At 47.9% G+C, this 17977-nt stretch overlaps 1 protein-coding gene across 1 annotated transcript; it reads right to left on the reverse strand.

Moving 5' to 3' along the window:
• Positions 1-15064: 15064 nt before the first annotated feature.
• Positions 15065-16758, reverse strand: GPR135 (G protein-coupled receptor 135). Its single transcript, XM_079769342.1, has one exon. It carries the CDS (start codon positions 16726-16728, stop codon positions 15253-15255), a length of 1476 nt encoding a protein of 491 aa, XP_079625468.1. The 5' UTR covers positions 16729-16758; the 3' UTR covers positions 15065-15252.
• Between the last annotated feature and the right edge of the window lie 1219 nt (positions 16759-17977).

Raw genomic sequence — 17977 nt, forward strand, 5'->3', positions numbered from 1 at the left:
TGTTTTTAGGGTGATGAAAAGTTCTGAAGTCACACGTGGTAACGGTTGCACAAGTCTGAACACACTAAAACCCTCTGAATTTACAATTTAAGGGTGAATTATATATGTGAATGATAATGTCAATAAAGCTGTTATTAAAAACAAAGATGCTGAAAGCTTTTACAGTTTTGCTTTATCGTTTACTATCTCTCAGGCCTCGTTAGCATGAGTGTGGCTGTGAAGTGAACTTTTCAAGGTGCCTACTGTAGAATCTCCTACTTAGAGAAATGAAATGTCAACAAAATAATTTTTAATACATTCTGAAACTTATCATAGTAGACAAATGAAACCAAACTATTGAAAGCATGAGGTTGAAAAATAATAAACCTTAGATTTGAAAATGTTTTTTATGACGACAAAGCTCAGTTAAAAATTTGTGATAAATTAAAAACATGGAAAAGTGAAAGCATATCATCATTGGTATTTATTTTATTAACTTCAAATGTTATGAAAAGGACTAAAGTAGTTTATTTGATTTGGCTGAACATATATTACTTACTTAAAAATAAAGCATAGCCTTAAAATAGCATGTTTAGAATGCCTGTCCAGTGATTTAGAACTAATTACCAAATATTAATCTGTTGCTAAAGCCTTACATTTGTTTTAGTGAGGATTGCTAAGTTAGTTAACATAAACTCAAGCATAGCATATTCCTGGCATATTTTTGATAAAATGTGTCACAAACATAAACTTTTCCACATGCATTTGAAATTGTTAATAGGAAACTCTCTTACACCATATTTTCCAGGAAAGAAATTTGTACACAGGAAGTTTATTGTAGAGTGGTCTCAGGAATAAAAATTGTGAGGAGCTAGAGAAGCAAGAGTGGGCAATAGAAGGCAAACTGTGATGAAACTGTCAGAAAGGCATCTGTACATCCCTTAAGAGCTTGGGGGCTGGGATGGTCCTGCAGAGCTGTCCCAAATTAAGGGCAAAGGACTGGATTTTTGTGTCTCCACCTTGGCCAATCACGGGGTATGGGCTTCCCCTCTGGATTGGGCATAACCTTTGGAGAAGCAATTCCTTCCATCTGAGAGTAATTCTTCAGGAGGGATTAGCCATGAGCCATCAATAGCTAACACTTCGGCCAGCTGGGGAGATGAATGCCTTGGTCCCAAAGGGGGTGTCTGGACAAGATGTCACAGTATCCACCACAGTTCACCCCTTGCACTGCCTGTATTCACTTGCTTTATATAAACCATTCATTCCATTTGGGTACAGCTCCCACGGGATTCTGATTGGTCCATTTTCCTCAGGAGAAATGTTTGTGGGATGAAGTACAATCCCCTTGCCTGCAGCTGATGTCAGAGATGCTGCTGATATTCCACATCTCCCTTCCCCATCACCCACCCAAATTCGGCTCACCCTGGGCTAGTCTAGATGGCTTCCCTGGTCAGGTGACTCTGACACTCATTACTGTGCCCTCTGAAGCCTTGCTCACTATGCCCTCCTAAGGACCAAGTGCTGTCCTTGTTCCTTTACTGTAAATTAGGCAGGAGAATACTAAAAGATGCCCAGGGGGTCACATGGAACCAAACCTGTTCTTTCCTTCCCCATTGTATAACAGCAGGGCTGCCTCCTATAGAACCTGTGGTTGTTTGCAATGTGGTCCAAAAGCACGCCAGGCCCTCCCATCTGGGGAAGCCAGCGCTTAAGGAGTCTCTACCCTTTGACCTCTTTCTCTGCGTGTCTCATGGCGTGACTATTGATATTTTAATGTATAATAAGCAAACTGACATTGCTTTTCAAATTGTATCCTCCACATATTTTCAACAACCAGAATGTCCACACATTATCTTAGAAATGTTGAGGAGTTCACCAAAAGTGGAGAATCTGTTCAGGAGGAATGACCTCTCCCTTTTCCCCAAAGGAGTAGCTTGATTTTTTAATGGACCAAGGGGGAAGTGTCATTGCATGCTAACTACCTACCAGTTTCCCCATAAGTAGGGTGACTATTCTGCCAAGATGCATTAAAAAAGAAAAAAGCAAACAAAACTATTTAAGGTATATAGCCAGCGTATCCATACCATACTGGTTGAGAAATATTTTATCACACCTGCAATTTGATCATTGAAAGGTAAGTTGTAGAGGGGATATAAAGTAAGACATAGGGAATATAGTCAATAAGTCAGATGGATACGAGATTTATTGGGATGATCACTTAGTAAGATATAGAATGTCTAATCACTGGGGTGTACACCTGAAACCAATATAATATTGTTTGTCAACTGTAATTAAAAAATAAAAAATGATTTGAATAAAGGAAAAATAAATAAATAAATGGATGGATGTCTCTCTATAGTAATATATGGATGTGAGCTCTAAAATAAAACTGCCAAACTGAATTCTGTAAATGCTTAAATATTTAGAAACAATACTTCACGAACCTTTGTTCATTATTAATTTTTTTAAAAGGTAAGTTGATTAGTCTTTTTGGCACCAAAGACAAAGAACCAATCTAGAATCTATTTAGAACTTATTTGACAAGTTCACCTGTGTTACTGACTTCAGTGCTTTTGTACACAAGAGGATTATTTATTTTTTGATAGGCTGTTTATACACTTCATGCTAAAACCAACATTCTGTGTTTAATTTCAGATTATTTTTGCTCTGCATCTATCCCAACCATTGACTTAAGACAAAATCCGCTCTTGACTCTGATGTGATGTTATTCTGGCAGCCCAAGCATCCCCAAGGCCACCAGGTTCCTCCAGGTGCACAGGGGCCTTGGGGAGTCTCAGCGAGCTCCTGACCACTTGGCTCAGGCTGCCCTGAGACACAGCCACCAGGTCTTCTCTCGTCTGCTGGCAGGGCACAGTCCAGACCTTTAGGGAGAGTGACCGGACATTAAGAAGCTAGTGCCTGGCTACCCAGTAATTATTTAAAAAGTTATCATAGGATGCTAATTTCACTCTTATATTTCAAACATAATATTGATGCTTAAATTCAACTCACTGGATAAATAGAGACACATCTGGTGCAGAGAGGCTGATGAGGACCGGTAGGCATGCTAAGGGGTGTAAATCTCTCCTTTGTGCGCACCCAGGTAAGACTCCACCTTCATGTCATCCTGCCTCCTCCTTACTCTCAGGCTCTCATACCTCCATCCCTCCCCCACTCCCCTCCCCATTCACTCCCATTGTGAGTCCAATACCTGTACTTCCAGTACCAGCTGTTTAGATGGCTATGGGATCTTGAACAAGTTATTTCTTTGAGTCTCAGTCTCTTCTTCTGCAGAATGCACATACTAATATCTAGCCCATGGATATAGCTCAAATGAAATAATATAAGCAAAGCACCTGATGGAGGCACTCAGTAAATACTAGCTACAGCCACAAATCCCACTCGCTAAAGAAGGCTGAAGTCTCAGAGCACTAAAACTCACAAATTACAAATCTAATTATATTTTTCATGTAAAGAAATTTGCCTTCTCAGTTGCCCTGATATATTTTATGCACACACCATATGGCATGCAATAAATGATTTAAACATAAACTTAATTGAACGCTTATGGCACTGGTCATATTTATTCTAAGTTTTTTTCTTCAGAGAATTGAGGATGCAAAAGGAAAGTTTTAACACCATACAGTGTTACATCATATATTTAGTTTTAACATCATACTTTGAAAAAAGATCTTAATTGTATAAATTCTTTATTATGTATTTAAGCTATATTTCCTTTTTAAATACTTTTAATAAATGTGTGGCCATTTAGAAATGATATTACCAATATTTTAAGGTATTACATCATCTGGTTAGAAGTATTCACGGCTTTCATTTTAAAGATATATTAAAATAATGCCATGGCCATATGTGTTATTGATTAAGCAAAGTTACTAAACAGGTAATAATGTTTTGCCGTATATATAAAGGGAAAACATTTTAGCCAAAGGTTAATCATTTTTTTCCTTTGACTTTGAAAGCCAAAGTTGAATCTATGTGACAACTCTTGGATCAAATGTAATAACTAAAACATGAGGGAATATATTTTATTATAATTATCAACCTCGCCTCCCCAGACCCCTACACCCCCCAAAAAACAAAACAAAACAAAACAAAACAAACACCTCTCTCTTGTTCTCTATTCTCAGCTTAATTTAAGTTGTGGATTTAAGACATGATACATTTGCCTTACTTTGCATACTTTTTTTATATGATAATAAGAACCAAACTGTAATCAGGAATGTTAAAGTGGTTAAAGATTATGAAAGCTTAATGCACCATGATGTACTACTTTTAAAATGGTTGATACTTTTCCCTCTTTGAAACTTGTTGTACTTGACAATAGAGCCTCCTAGTGGGGAATTAGCAGTATTTCAGGCTTTCATATTGCAGCTGACAGGCTATTTGGATTTCCCTCCTTCCACAGAGTGAGCTCAGGGAGGGCTATTAGGAAAGGCAGCACTTCCGGTGGACGCCGGCTTCCAGAAACAAGCAGGCGCTCAGGAGCACAGGCAGTGGTGAGCTCAGTGCCCTCTCCTGTCATTTGTCTCTCACAGCTGAAGATAAGACAGGATTAAACATTTTTTCCCCAGTTAAATTGGTCGTGCCGAAACCGGTTTGGCTCAGTGGATAGAGCGTCGGTCTGTGGACTGAAGGGTCCCAGGTTTGATTCTGGTCAAGGGCATGTACCTTGGATTGCGGGCACATCCCCAGTAGGGAGTGTGCAAGAGGCAGTTGATCGATGTTTCTCTCTCATCGATGTTTCTAACTCTCTATCCCTCTCTCTTCCTCTCTGTAAAAAATCAATAAAATATATATAAAAAAAAAAAGAAGAAGAAGAAGTGAGGGCCGAGGACCAGCAGCCACAGCAGCCAGCTTTGGCAGCAGCAGCAGTGTGATGGGGGCAGCACCTTCCCCTGACCCTCCCAGTCACCTCCCGTAGAGGGAGGCCAGACTGTAGCTTCCCAGGGGGGGAGCGGGCCTAAGCTGTCAGTAGGACATCCCCTGAGGGCTCCCAGTCTGTGAGAGGGGGCAGGCCAGGCTGAGGAACCGCCCCCCCCCCAAGTGCATGAATTTTCATGCACCGGGCCTCTAGTTACACATATATAAAATTTCATATCTGTAAATAAAGATTTCATAAGAAAAACCAGCATATATTGCCCATTTACTCTGTGCAGGCATCATGCTGAGTGCTTTGTGTGCATTTGCATTATATAAATTACTCATTTTTTTCTGCCTAGGGCTATTTTTCAGACTTTGACATTGGGAGGTGGAGCCCAAGTAAAGAAAGGTGGTCTTGCCGAAACCGGTTTGGCTCAGTGGATAGAGCGTCGGTCTGCGGACTGAAGGGTCCCAGGTTCGATTCCAGTCAAGGGCATGTACATTGGTTGCGGGCACATCCCCGGTAGGGGGTGTGCAGGAGGCAGCTGGTCGATGTTTCTCTCTCATCGATGTTTCTAGCTCTCTATCCCTCTCCCTTCCTCTCTGTAAAAAAAAAAAGAAAAGAAAAGAAAAGAACCACTCCCATAAGGGACACATTCAAGAGGCAGACGCAGTGAGCGCCGAAGCCTTGCTGCACCAAGACCCGGCACATAGGCGTGTCTTCCGCACAGCAACTCTTCCTTTATAGACACAGAGGGTCCGCACGGCCAATAGGCCTGGAGGACAATTCCTCCCAGTGACACCAACAACAATCAAGACTTAACTATACAAACAAGGACCAAGATGGAGGCATAGGGCAGAAGCCTGATTGCTGCCTACCACAACGGTTTTGAGACTATGACGGGAGAGCAGAGCAGACACCATCCAGAACCACCGGAGGGCTAACTGAGCGGATGCTATACAACTAGAATAAAAGAGAGGGGTACGCGGGATGAAGCTGATGCCGGTGACCCAAAGACCACACTTTAAAAACTACGGCTCAGGCGACACAATGGCGGCCTGGAACGTGCTCGGTGCAGTTCCCCCAGCGGTCTCCGGCTGAGGGGAAGGCTTCACTCGCTGCCGAGCACGGACAGACGAGCCCCTGGGAGACATGGGGCGGGAGACTACGCGCTTGCTGACCTCCGAGTCCTTCAAGAATCTCAACACCCCGGAAGCGGCCAGGTGCGCACGCTCGGCGACCGGCCACCGCTGCAGACCCAAGGGCCGACGCAGCCACCCCGGACCAGCCCGCCGCCGTGCACCGGGCACACCGGAGCTTCGCCGAGCCCGCCGCCCAACGAGTTCTGCGGTGGCTGCCCTGGAACTCTGAGAAAATGGCCGAAGGAATTGCTGAGAGGGAATTGACCAACAGGAATTGGGATCAAGAAGACGAAACCCCGCTGGTCCCGGATCCGGGTGAAGCCGCGTGCCCCTGGGTCTGGGTGAGGCTGGGAACTGGGTCAGGGTGAGGCTGGGCCCCGGGTCCGGGTGAGGCCACGTGCCCCTGGGTCCGGGCGAGGCCATGCGCCCCTGGGTCCGGGTGAGGCTGAATCCTGGGTCTGGGCGAGGCCGTGCGCCCCTGGGTCCGGGTGAGGCTGAATCCTGGGTCTGGGCGAGGCCGTGTGCCCCTGGATCCGGGTGAGCCCTGGGCCCCGGGTCCGGGCGAGGCCGTGTGCCCCTGGATCCGGGTGAGCCCTGGGCCCCGGGTCCGGGCGAGGCCGCGGGCCCCTGGATCCGGGTGAGCCCTGGGCCCCGGGTCCGGGCGAGGCCGCGGGCCCCTGGATCCGGGTGAGCCCTGGGCCCCGGGTCCGGGCGAGGCCGCGGGCCCCTGGATCCGGGTGAGCCCTGGGCCCCGGGTCCGGGCGAGGCCGCGGGCCCCTGGATCCGGGTGAGCCCTGGGCCCCGGGTCCGGGCGAGGCCGCGGGCCCCTGGATCCGGGTGAGCCCTGGGCCCCGGGTCCGGGCGAGGCCGCGGGCCCCTGGATCCGGGTGAGCCCTGGGCCCCGGGTCCGGGCGAGGCCGCAGGCCCCTGGATCTGGCTGAGCCTGGCCCCGGGTCCAGGTGAGGCCGTGGGCCCCTGGATCCGGGTGAAGCAGTGCCCCTGGGTCCAGCCGAGACCAAACCAGAGGGAGTCGGACCTGCATTACCACCATTTGTCCACCATCCAGAGCTGAGGGGTCAGTGCCGACATGTACTCATAGGGAACCGGTGGACATTGATATTGGGTCTCAAAAGAACTGTTGGTCCAGAAAGAAACTCACTACAGACTGATTCATTTGCATGTCAGCATAACTATTACTGCTCGTCGCACATTCAATTCTTATAAGTATATCTATAGTGACACATGATTTCGCTCATCTAGGGGAAATGATGAACAACATAGACTGATGAACAAGAACAGAACCAGAAACAAGGAGGCATCGATCGGACTATCGGGCCTCAGAGGGAGGATAGGGGAGGGTGGGGGGAGGGGGGAGAGATCAACCAAAGGTCTTGTGTGCATGCATATGAGCCTAACCAATGCTTAAGTTCAACAGAGGGTTGGGGCATCCAAGGGGAGGGGTGTGGGATGGGAATGGGGGGATGAGGACAAATATGTGACACCTTAATCAATAAAGAAATTTAAAAAAAAAAAAAAAAAAAAAGAAAAGAAAGGTGGTCTTGCCACCCTGGGAATGTAGAGATCAGAGTTGGAGGCAGCTGAAGTGGCTGGAATTTGTGGAGCAGAGTACCAGAGAAAAAGAAGTTATGTGACGGAGACAGACGTCTGCATGGCGGTCCCCCCATAGAGCTTTGGAACAAAGTTAGGCTGCACACGTGTAGAATAAATTGCATGGAGCCTAGGACGGAGGGGCTACTCCAGGACTGGGAGGTGAACAGAGAGATACCTGAAATGACATCGGACTGGATGATGTTGGCGTTAAAGTCCAACCGGAGTGGAGAGAGTTCGCTGAGCACCTCAGGCATTCACTGAACACAAACAGAAAGACTCTACCCTTGGGAACGAAAATTATGCCCTAAAAGAACCACATCCAAAGACTAAGGACACGACTACAGTACATAGTTAGTATAGCCCCAGCATGCTGCACTGAGGTTAAGCATCTGCCCTGCGAATGGGGGCTAGGTGGAAGAAGAGAACTGCCAACCACGCGGCTGTCATCACCTGGGATTTAGCCTCTACCACTTGCACCTGGGAAGGTGAGAAGTTCCCATGGCCTGCCCCTCCCAGGAAGATACCACCTCCTTGACTGGGAGCTGGGGAAAGAGGGAGCCCTGTTCTCTGGGCTGTACTCCCCTGAAGTGCAGTTTCCACCACACTGAGCTGGGAGCAGGGAGAGAGAAGGTTCTAATTCAAATTCCACGGATTCTCGCTGTTCTTCCAGAATCATAGTCTACTTCCTTGAATGAATATTTCTTCATCTGCTTCATGCTCTTGGGACAATTTCCAGGGACTTCAGATGGTTGCCTTTCAAATAATTTTCACCAGTTCTACTTGTTTCACTGGGGAGTGGGTCCACAGAGCTCCCCGCTGCCATTCCATAAGCGGAACACCCAATGTGTACTTTATACATAGCTTTGATTTATTGACCCAACAATATTAAAATGTTCCAAATAGTCAAAAATACTAAAAAGGATTTTTTTAAAAACAGCCTGAGACAGCATTGTGGGTGTGAGATGGAGTAATAATCTTTCCGTGCCCAAAGAAGAGCTCTAATGTGGTCTAACGTTAGAGCGGGGCCCTCTGGGACTGAGCGGGGATTGCGGGAACCAATTCCAGCATGTAATAATTACAAGAGTTCCATCAAAAGGTTGATGGGACTTGGTGGGCTCAACAAGGGTGAGCCACATATGTAATTTACCTGTTAGAAATGGCTAAACGGCACTTCCCCCAAACCTGAATGGGATTGTTAACTGCCAGACAGCTCAGGGCATTTTATTGCCTCCTGTTGGCCAAAAACCTGAACAGCTGTAGGCTACTCCCCAAACTGACAATACCCTTTGATACCGTACCCTTTGAAGTGTATATTTCCACCTTGCCTTGGGACAAATTGTGTTTAATAAAAGCAAGGGGTCCTGAGACAAGGAGAGTCTTCTAGCTCCTTCAGCTGAAGCTCCTCTGACCCCCCAATGCCTATCAAAACTACCTTTCGTCCTTGGACTCCTTCTTGAATCTACGCGCAGCCCCTTTCTCCAGAATGCTGAACCGTTTGTAAGGCTGGGAAAAGAACCCCGGCAGGGGATCATCACAAGTGTGCTGTGGATGTGACTGGAGACGCAATGCCTGTACAGATGGGTGACCACCAAAGACTCAGGCTCACCAGTGCCTTGGTGCTAAGTATGCCCTAAAGCCTGGATGCTGGGATCTTATGGTTCTGCCATCTGGCAGAAGAGGAGGTTAGGGAAAAAGGAGTCACATAAAAATGACTTCCTTGCACCATGAAAATCATGGACTCGGCTTTAGATTAGCAGCAAACGTGTAGGCAGAAGTCTGAATGGCTGCTCCCCCATAGATCTTTGGAACAAAGTTAGGCTGCACACGTGTGGAATAAATTGCATGAGGCCTAGGACAGAGGGGCTACTCCAGGACTGGGAGGTGAACAGAGAGGGAGAGTAAAGGGGTAGAGGAATAGGAGAGGCCTTTCCCCCACCCTAATAAGTGAGAGCTTAGAGCATGCTTAAGTGCTCAGGGGAGGGATTTGGATCGGTGAGAAAGGCTGAGGATGTGGGGAAAGAAAATTATTGGTAGCATGAGATTCCCGAGGCTAGAGAGGGGACTGGTTTCTTGACTATTGGAAAGATAGAGCCCAGAAATCCAGTTTAGTTTGTTACCTTTGGGGGCTAAAATATAAATGTACTAGTGGCTATTATGTGCACGGGGTGGGGAGAGGTGTCCCTCAGCCAGTCCTGTACCCTCTCCAATCTGGGACACCTTGGGGGATGTCGGACATCCCTCTCACAATCAGGGACCACTGACTCCTAACCACCCACCTGCCTGCTTGATTGCCTCTAACTGCTTCTGCCTGCCAGCCTGATCACCCCCTAACCACTCCCCTGCCAGACTGATTGATGCCTAACTGCTGCCCTGCCGGCCTGATCGCCCCCAACTGCCGTCCCCTGCCAGCCTGATCGCCCCCAGCTGCCCTCTTCTGCCATGACCACCTTCTCTGCCAGGACCCACCTTCTCCATGCGAGGTGGCAGAGACGCCAGGACTGGCCTTCTCCATGCTGTGCAGAGCCGCGGGAACCCCAGGCCTCACTGTGCGGAGCAGTCCCCAGGCTCCGCCTCCATTGTGCATGCGGCTATCTTGTGGCGGCCATCTTGTGGCGGCCATCTTGTGGCGGCCATCTTGTGGTGATGTCATGTGCAAGGGCGCAAAGACTAGGCTTTTATTAGTATAGATATGTATCTGTCTGTTTCTTTGGTGAAATAGGAGGGATGTTCATCCTCCAACAGGGGAGGGTCATTAAAAGTTTGAGGGGAGAAAGTTTGTAGAAACTTACAGTGGGCAGAAAGAGTGAGCTGACAAGCACAGAGGTTCAGATGGCTGAGCAGGGGAGAGGGACCTGGTGAGGCTATGGATTCTAGGTGCCGAGGGTACTATTGATCTGTCTGTAATTTTCTCCAGCTGTGCTCAGCTGCCCTGGAGCAGAAATAGAGAAGATGGGTGACTGGGATCTTTCAGGCCTGGGATTATACCTATAAGTGATTGCTAAGAATCTCTTCATGTAGTTTTTAAATACACATCTTATATAGCTGCTCTCCAAATCCTCTCTTTTAAATGTTATGCTACCCATTTCCCCCTCGCTTTGATCATTGTTTTTAACGTCTCTGGCTCTTTTCCAGATTTCCCATTGTCTTTTACAAATGAGATAGATGCACAATGCAGTGATTAAGACAGACTTCTGGCACCAGTCTGTTAGGTACCAATCTTATGTCTAGCATTACTTCCTGGGTGAACTTCGGCAAATCACATAGCACCTCAGTGCCTCAGTTTTCTCATCTGTAAAATAGGTGGAATGATCACACTAGTACCCCCTTCAGAGGGTTGCTTTGAAGATTAAATGAGCTAATGTATGTACTATGCTGAATATGACTTGTTGCTGTTATTTCCATTGAAATGAAATATCTGAGCTGGGAGCAGACTGAGATATGAAGGATTACATTCTGGCTTTTTTTTTTTTTTTTTGTATTATGCCATATTTAACACTTCCCAATATTTCACACCTTTCTTTCCCCTTTTCCCACAAAGACCCTAAAATCATGCACTCAGTCAGCATGAGGAAAGGCTCAAGTCTTAAATTTGTTGGAGAGTCATTCTTCCTCTATCTTTTATTCAAGGCATTAATTTTTGCCTCTAAATATTTACAACTGGACCAGGTTCATAGTTGGCCTTTATCTACATGTCTTTTGCTTCCAAATCCATCTCCTTTAATAACCACATTTAACAATGCTGCACCTCTTCTTCCCCATAGGTAAAATAAAGAGTCCTGATTATGGACAATTTTTATAAAGTACAAGGTCCTTAATTAAGCTGTTAAGCCTTCTTAAGGCAGGCACTATGATTTCTATCTTTTACTAGCCTTTGTACTCAGACGTTGCCCAATATAAAGTAGGAAATAAAAACAGTAGATTGATGATGATGATAGTACCACAACTTCTCATCCTTAGTTTCCCTACCATTGACCTTTGTGAGGACCACAGAGGGTAGAGGAGGGAACATAGGGCTCTGAGCCCAGGAAGACTGTGCTTCAAATCCTAGTTCTATCACTGACTAGTTGTATAGCCTCGCATTAAACAAACAAAAACATAGCACTCTAGGTTGTCCAGTAACTTACTAACAAGTTTCTCTTTTTAAAAAATATGTTTTTATTTATTTCAGAGAAGAAGGGAGAGGGAAACATCAGTGATGAAAGAGAATCATTGATTGGCTGCCTCCTGCACGCCCCCTACTGGGGATTGAGGAACCCAGGACCCTCAGTCCACAGGCTGATGCCTCTATCCACTGAGCCCAACTGGCTAGGGATCTTTTTCCCTCTTATTCTTGCTAACCATAACTCTTAGAGCCATTAACACCTTCTCTTCCCCAAGCCATTTCTTTACTAAAACTTCCTACCACTTACCTACCAAGAGTTAGGGTGGGAATTTCTTTTCTGTCTTAAAGTCCTTCATGCCACCAGCTTCTCACTTCCAATCTCTCAGATGTTCCCTTCATTCACCAGAAAGTTATTCCATTTCATGTTTGTTTATTACATGTGTTTATGAAATACCTTCCTTTGATTCTTTATCCTAGAGTCCAGTGGCCAGCAAACTCATTAGTCAACAGAGCCAAATATCAACAGTACAACGATTGAAATTTCTTTTGAGAGCCAATTTTTAAAACTTAAACTTCTTCTAATGCCACTTCTTCAAAATAGACTCACCCAGGCCGTGGTATTTTGTGGAAGAGCCACACTCAAGGGGCCAAAGAGCTGCATGCGGCTCGCGAGCCGCAGTTTGCCAACCACGGTCCTAGGCAATACTCTATTTTGCAACATGCTCACCTTCTTCCCCCAAGGTTTCTCTTTTTCTGACCTTTATTCACAGTTGCCGAATTCCTAGTCTGTGATACGTCTCATAACTAGAAGTTGTTTTTTTATTATTTCTAATGACTTCCATTTTCTCACAATGCCAAAAAATACACAACTTTTTTGCCTTTAACAGGAAGTACTACTAGTATAGATATCTGTTAAATGTTTGTTTGGCTTCATAAAGTCTGTGTATGTTTTATAACAATTACTGAAGAGAAAAGATTAGTTCGTCTACTTTGTACTACGCTGAGTGTAGCAAGATATATACAGATAATTTATAAACTTCTGATTATGATGATGCCTGGAGAAGAAGAAAAATTAAAACATCATTAGTTCTGACATGAATATACACTGAGTGGCCAGATTATTAAGATCTCTGAACGCATAATAATCTGGCCACTTAGTGTATATCCTATATAATAAAAGGCTAATATGCAAATTGTCCCCTGTAGAGGGCTGCCTGGGAGGCACCTGGGCATTTCCTTAATTATCATCAGCTGAACTCAGGGCTTAGGCCGAGTCACACCCTGGGAACATGCTTCCCCAATGAGGCTGAACATGTTAATCAGTTCTGACTTCATAGCAGCCCAGGTGTCAGCAGGGGCGGGACTAGATATGTAAATCTAGTAATGCTAGGGCCTAGTTAAGAATGCAAATAAGCTCCTTTGATCCTAAGTTTTGGTGTTACTTCCTGGATTTTTGGGATATAAAATAAACCTGCTGTTTGGCTCAGGGTCGTCATGCTGCCTCTCCAGCAGACAAAATGGCGTCCCACCCAGCCCCCAGCTTTGTGAATCTATTTCTGCGTCTTGCTCTCTTTATTTCTATTATTTTCTCAATCCCTGGCCGCCTCCACTTAGAACCGGTTCGTTCATCTCTCTTGCCACGTGGGACGCGAAAAAGGGAGATTCCCGCCATGTTTGGCCCCCGCCGCATCAGGCCCCCGCAGTCCCCTCCACCAGGAGTTCGACCAGCAGGCAGGCCGGCCAACCTCCCATGTCCCCTCCCCCTGGCCAGGCTGGCCGGACCCCACCCATGCACGAATTCATGCACCGGGCCTCTAATATATATACTGTATATATACACTGAGTGGCCAGATTATTATGCATTCAGAGATCATAATAATCTGGCCACTCAGTGTATATTTCCATTTTTTATTACAAAGTAATGATATCACCCACCTATCGCACAAAAATTTAAACACAATAAACATCTTTAAACATTTTATAAGAAAAAAGGTGATTATTTCACATTAAAACCTTTATATGATAGCTGATGCTTCATGTGTAGTTTAAAGTACTTATTCAGTTAAGGCTATGAAATATTGAAGACAAGAGAGGCAGGATAGAGGAAAGAAAGGAGAAAACACAAAAATATCTCATAAAATTCTGAGTCAATGAATGACATTTAATGAAATTTTATACACACAAATCCTGAATTGTGCTTTAGAATTTTTTAAAGCATATTTGTTTTACACATTTCTAAAGATATCTTTAGCTTGATTGAAGTACCTCTCTGACATGCCTAAGTTATTTAGACCCTATTACATTATATAATATTTTCACACTTGGTCTCCCTTTCTAATAAAGACTACATTATTTTAGGAAACTCATATCTATAAACAATGATCCATTAACACACACACACACACACACACACACACACACACACGTACCAAAAATCCCAAATGTAAGAGCGTATGCTCATCTTAGAAGATTCTATGTTTATCTTAGAAATGGGGCCACTTCTCAAAATATTTTTAGAATTCCTTTTAAGAAAACATCATCAGTTAAAAACCACACAGGAAAGTGAAATCGTGTTACTTTATAGAGCTTTTATTTTAATATATATGACATTACTCACCTGATTCAATCAACTTGACTTCAAATTACATTTTTTGGCTGCATCCAAAAATCAATTTACCCCCAAAAGACAAAGATCTTCTACTACGAAAGTTATTTTTTTTAAAGTGTGAAAGCATTCAGAGAGCAGCATCACCCAATGTATTAGGAACAAAAGTAGCAGGTTAGAGTAAGGGTAAATAAAGCCTCAGAGCTAGTCAGGGCAGATAATTTTGGGGGTAGGATGAGAAACATAACTTTCTAATTATAATTTTAGAATACTTTTTAAAAACAGCCACATTTCTTTATTTTCATACTTCAGGTGGCTGAATTTTATGGTAATAAACCACCTTTTCAAAATCCTACAGTTTTACATGGGATATGAATTTTAAATTTCCCACAAAGATTTAGAGGGATGGGGTGTGAAGTACAGCGAAGAGTGTAAGGATAAGAATTTTCCACTCCCAACCTAAGCACCCAAAGCATGTGTCAGAGTAGCAAGTTCTAGAAATCTGAAATTTTGTTGAATGCTGGTGACTTAGAGGGTTCGGTAAGCAATTCTGAGGGTCTCTGTTCTTTCTTGAAACTATGTGTTTGAACAAATACTGATTGCATTCAATGATTTTGTTTCACAGTGTGATTCCTGTAATACGAGCTTTTCAGTAATTGTGAATTTTATTTAGTCATTTTTGGCACTTACAGTTTCACAATGCTTGGTTGTGTGGTTTCAGGTTATTTTAATTTTTGCATTTTTACATTCCTTTTGGCACTTTTGAAGGTGACATTGTCTTGTATGTTGTTTGGGGAAGTGGTAGGCCTCCCGATCCGTATCTTTTTTAAATGTCTGGCTTTAAGAAAAACACACTTCTCCCCCAGAATCCTGCATTAAACGAAGCAGGTAAAAAGCTACCTTCATCAGCTGTGCACCCCAACTCTGCTTAGAGGCTGGTATCCCTGGCTTCAGGTGGAGGCTGTTTGGCCAATGCTGTCACCGGTTCCGGCGGCCCTTCCCGGCAGAAAAGTACAACTGGCGTTTTACGGGCCCACAAGGCCATGTCCCCAGCCACCCCGCTGGTCGGATGGGAAGCGGTCGCCCTGCTGCAGGCCCCCAGCCGGCTGGCATACTGGTTTCTGGCCTGCGGGCCCGGGCCCTGGTCGGGCAGGGAAGCGTCCACATTCCTAGTCCGGTAACCCTCTTCCCGACTGCGCCCTAGCAGCATGGATATGTTGGGGTTGCGAATGGCATAGATGACAGGGTTGATGGCCCCGTTGGCCCACGTCAGCCAGACAGCCACCACGTTGAGGAGCGAGGGGGCCTGCGTGGCCTGGGCCCGCCGGGCAGCAGCCAGCAGCACCAGGAAGCAGTAGGGCCCCCAGCAGCAGATGACGAAGACGATCATGACCAGGACGGTGGTGGCGGTGCGCACCTCGCTGAAGAAGCGCAGCACGCGCGCGTAGGTGCTCACGGGCCGCACGCGCACCCCCGACAGGCGCACGGCCTTGCAGATGTGGTAGTGGCAGAAGCACATGAGCAGGAAAGGCAGCAGGTAGCAGGCGACCACGAGCCCCACGCTGTAGGCCGCGCCCAGCTGCGCGGGGTCCGGGGACGTGCGGTAGAGGCAGCCGTGGAAGCTCTGCGCCGCGGGGGGCGCGCGGGGCGCGCGGAGCAGCTCCCAGGGCAGGGAGCAGCTCAGGGCCAGCAGCCAGGCCCCCGCCAGCAGCTGCAGCGCGCGCCGGCGACCGATCTTCTCCCGGGGCGGCCGCACGATGGCGCAGTAGCGGTCCAGCGAGATGAGGGCCACGCTGAGCGTGGAGACGATGCCAAAGCACGAGCTGAAGAAGCGGCTGGCGGTGCAGAAGCCGTGCCAGGGCCCGGCGGCGGCGGCGGCGGAGGCGGCGGCGGCGGGCGCGGAGCCCCCGGGCGGCGTGAAGAGGTCTAGGAAGGCGGCGGGCAGGCAGAGCAGGGCCGTGAGCAGATCCGACAAGGACAGGGACAGGATGAAGGCGTTGGTGACGGTGCGGAGCTGCCGGTGCTTCACGATCACCCCCATCACGGCGCAGTTGCCCAGGCTAGACAGCAGGAAGATGAGCAGGAGGACCAGCGCCTGCGCCGCCACGGCCGCCCCGTGCGTTAGCAGCTGCGCCGCCTCGGGGCGCATCGGCGGCCTCTCCGCCGCCCCCGCCGCCCCCGCCGCCCCAGGCCAGCCGAGGCCGCCGCCAGCCGTGGCGCCAGTGATGTCGCCCTCGCTCCCGTCGCTCCGGTTCCCCAGCGCCGCGGCCGCCGCGGTAGCCGCGGTGCTGAAGGAGAGCACGGCCGCCGCCGTCCCCGCGGAGGAAGGCCCGCCAGGTGTGCCGGCCGCGGAGGGGGCGCCGGGGCGCGGGCTGCCCAACAAGGCCATGCACACTGGCTCCATGGGGCCCCGCGGCGGCCGCGGGTCTGTTCATCCCGCACCCGGGGAGGCGGCCGCGAGCCGGAGGGTGTCTCGGGCCAGGGCGAGAGGCCGCTGCCGGGAGTGCGGCTGGGCCGGAGGGGTGGTGGTCGCCGCGGACCCTGCGGAGCCTTTGACGTGGGTTCCAGGCGTTGCCGAGGGAACCGCCTGTTTACGCAGGAGCGCGGGGCGGGACCCCGGCCACGTGCTTCCGAAAAGCCGGCGCGCGACTTCACTTCCCCGCGAGGTGCCTCGGCCTGGGGTCCGGGCTTCGGGTGCCCAAAGGACCGCCGCAGGGACCTCTGTCTGGCCAGGTAACGCGGGAGTGGCCCTCCGGTAAATGACCAAATACAACGAGGGTTCATTCTCGTTCTTTTCTTGGATACGTTGTCCGATGTCCGGGGAAGGCCTTCGCGGGGGGGATGCTTTGCCTCCCTGTGGGTGTTGCCGGCATATGCAGGTAGGGAAGGAATCAAGAACCTAAAGTGAAAGCTGTCCAAATCCGGAGATGTTAAACGAGGGGGCAGGATAGGTTAACCCAGGTGTTCTCAACCTTGAGCGTCTAACAGGATCACCTGGACTTCTTGCCGAAACTAAGTGAGTCGGCCCAACCCCAGGTTTCAGATTCAGTGGGTCTGGGGTCCTGTCCTAGAATTTTGTATCTCTAGCAAGTTCCCAGGTGGGGATGTTGCTGGTCTGATGGCCACACTTTGGGAACCACTGATGTGCTGTGCTGATGAAATGCAGATTCACTGGTTGACTCCCAGGCTTACTGAGGACAGGCCTACGAATCTAAACCCCACAGGTGACTGATACAGGTGCTCTGAGGAGCTAGGATATGGATTTTGGAGGCAGGATGTCACCTTGCTTTAAAGAGCCTGGGACCCAGAATCCTGCATAATTGGCTCTCGCCTGTGTTGTGGGAAAAGGGAGAGTGTTCCTTCTCGGTGGCCTGGCCTTCCTCAGTTCTCTGGACTGTGATGTGTTTTGAGTGTAAGATTCTGCCAACGAGGCAGTCACCACAGATGCAGCTCCAGGTGTCTGGTGGGGAGATACAGGAACAGGGCCTGCAGGCCCAGGGAAGGTGCATCTCAAGCTTCTGGGCATGGCTACTAATGGGGATAAGTGTGATCAGCCCTCAGGTTCTCTAAGGCTGTGGTTTGTAAAGCAGCAGCATCAGTCTGACCTGGGAACGTGTCAGAAATGCAGATGCTCAGGCCCAGCCCCCAGTCTG

The sequence above is a fragment of the Cnephaeus nilssonii genome (genome assembly GCF_951640355.1).
Source record: "Cnephaeus nilssonii genome assembly, chromosome: 4".
Lineage (NCBI taxonomy): Eukaryota > Metazoa > Chordata > Mammalia > Chiroptera > Vespertilionidae > Cnephaeus > Cnephaeus nilssonii.

Bases quoted from the DNA above. Each gene is read 5' to 3' on its own strand.
- GPR135 (XM_079769342.1), bottom strand. From the start codon at position 16,728: ATGGAGCCAGTGTGCATGGCCTTGTTGGGCAGCCCGCGCCCCGGCGCC.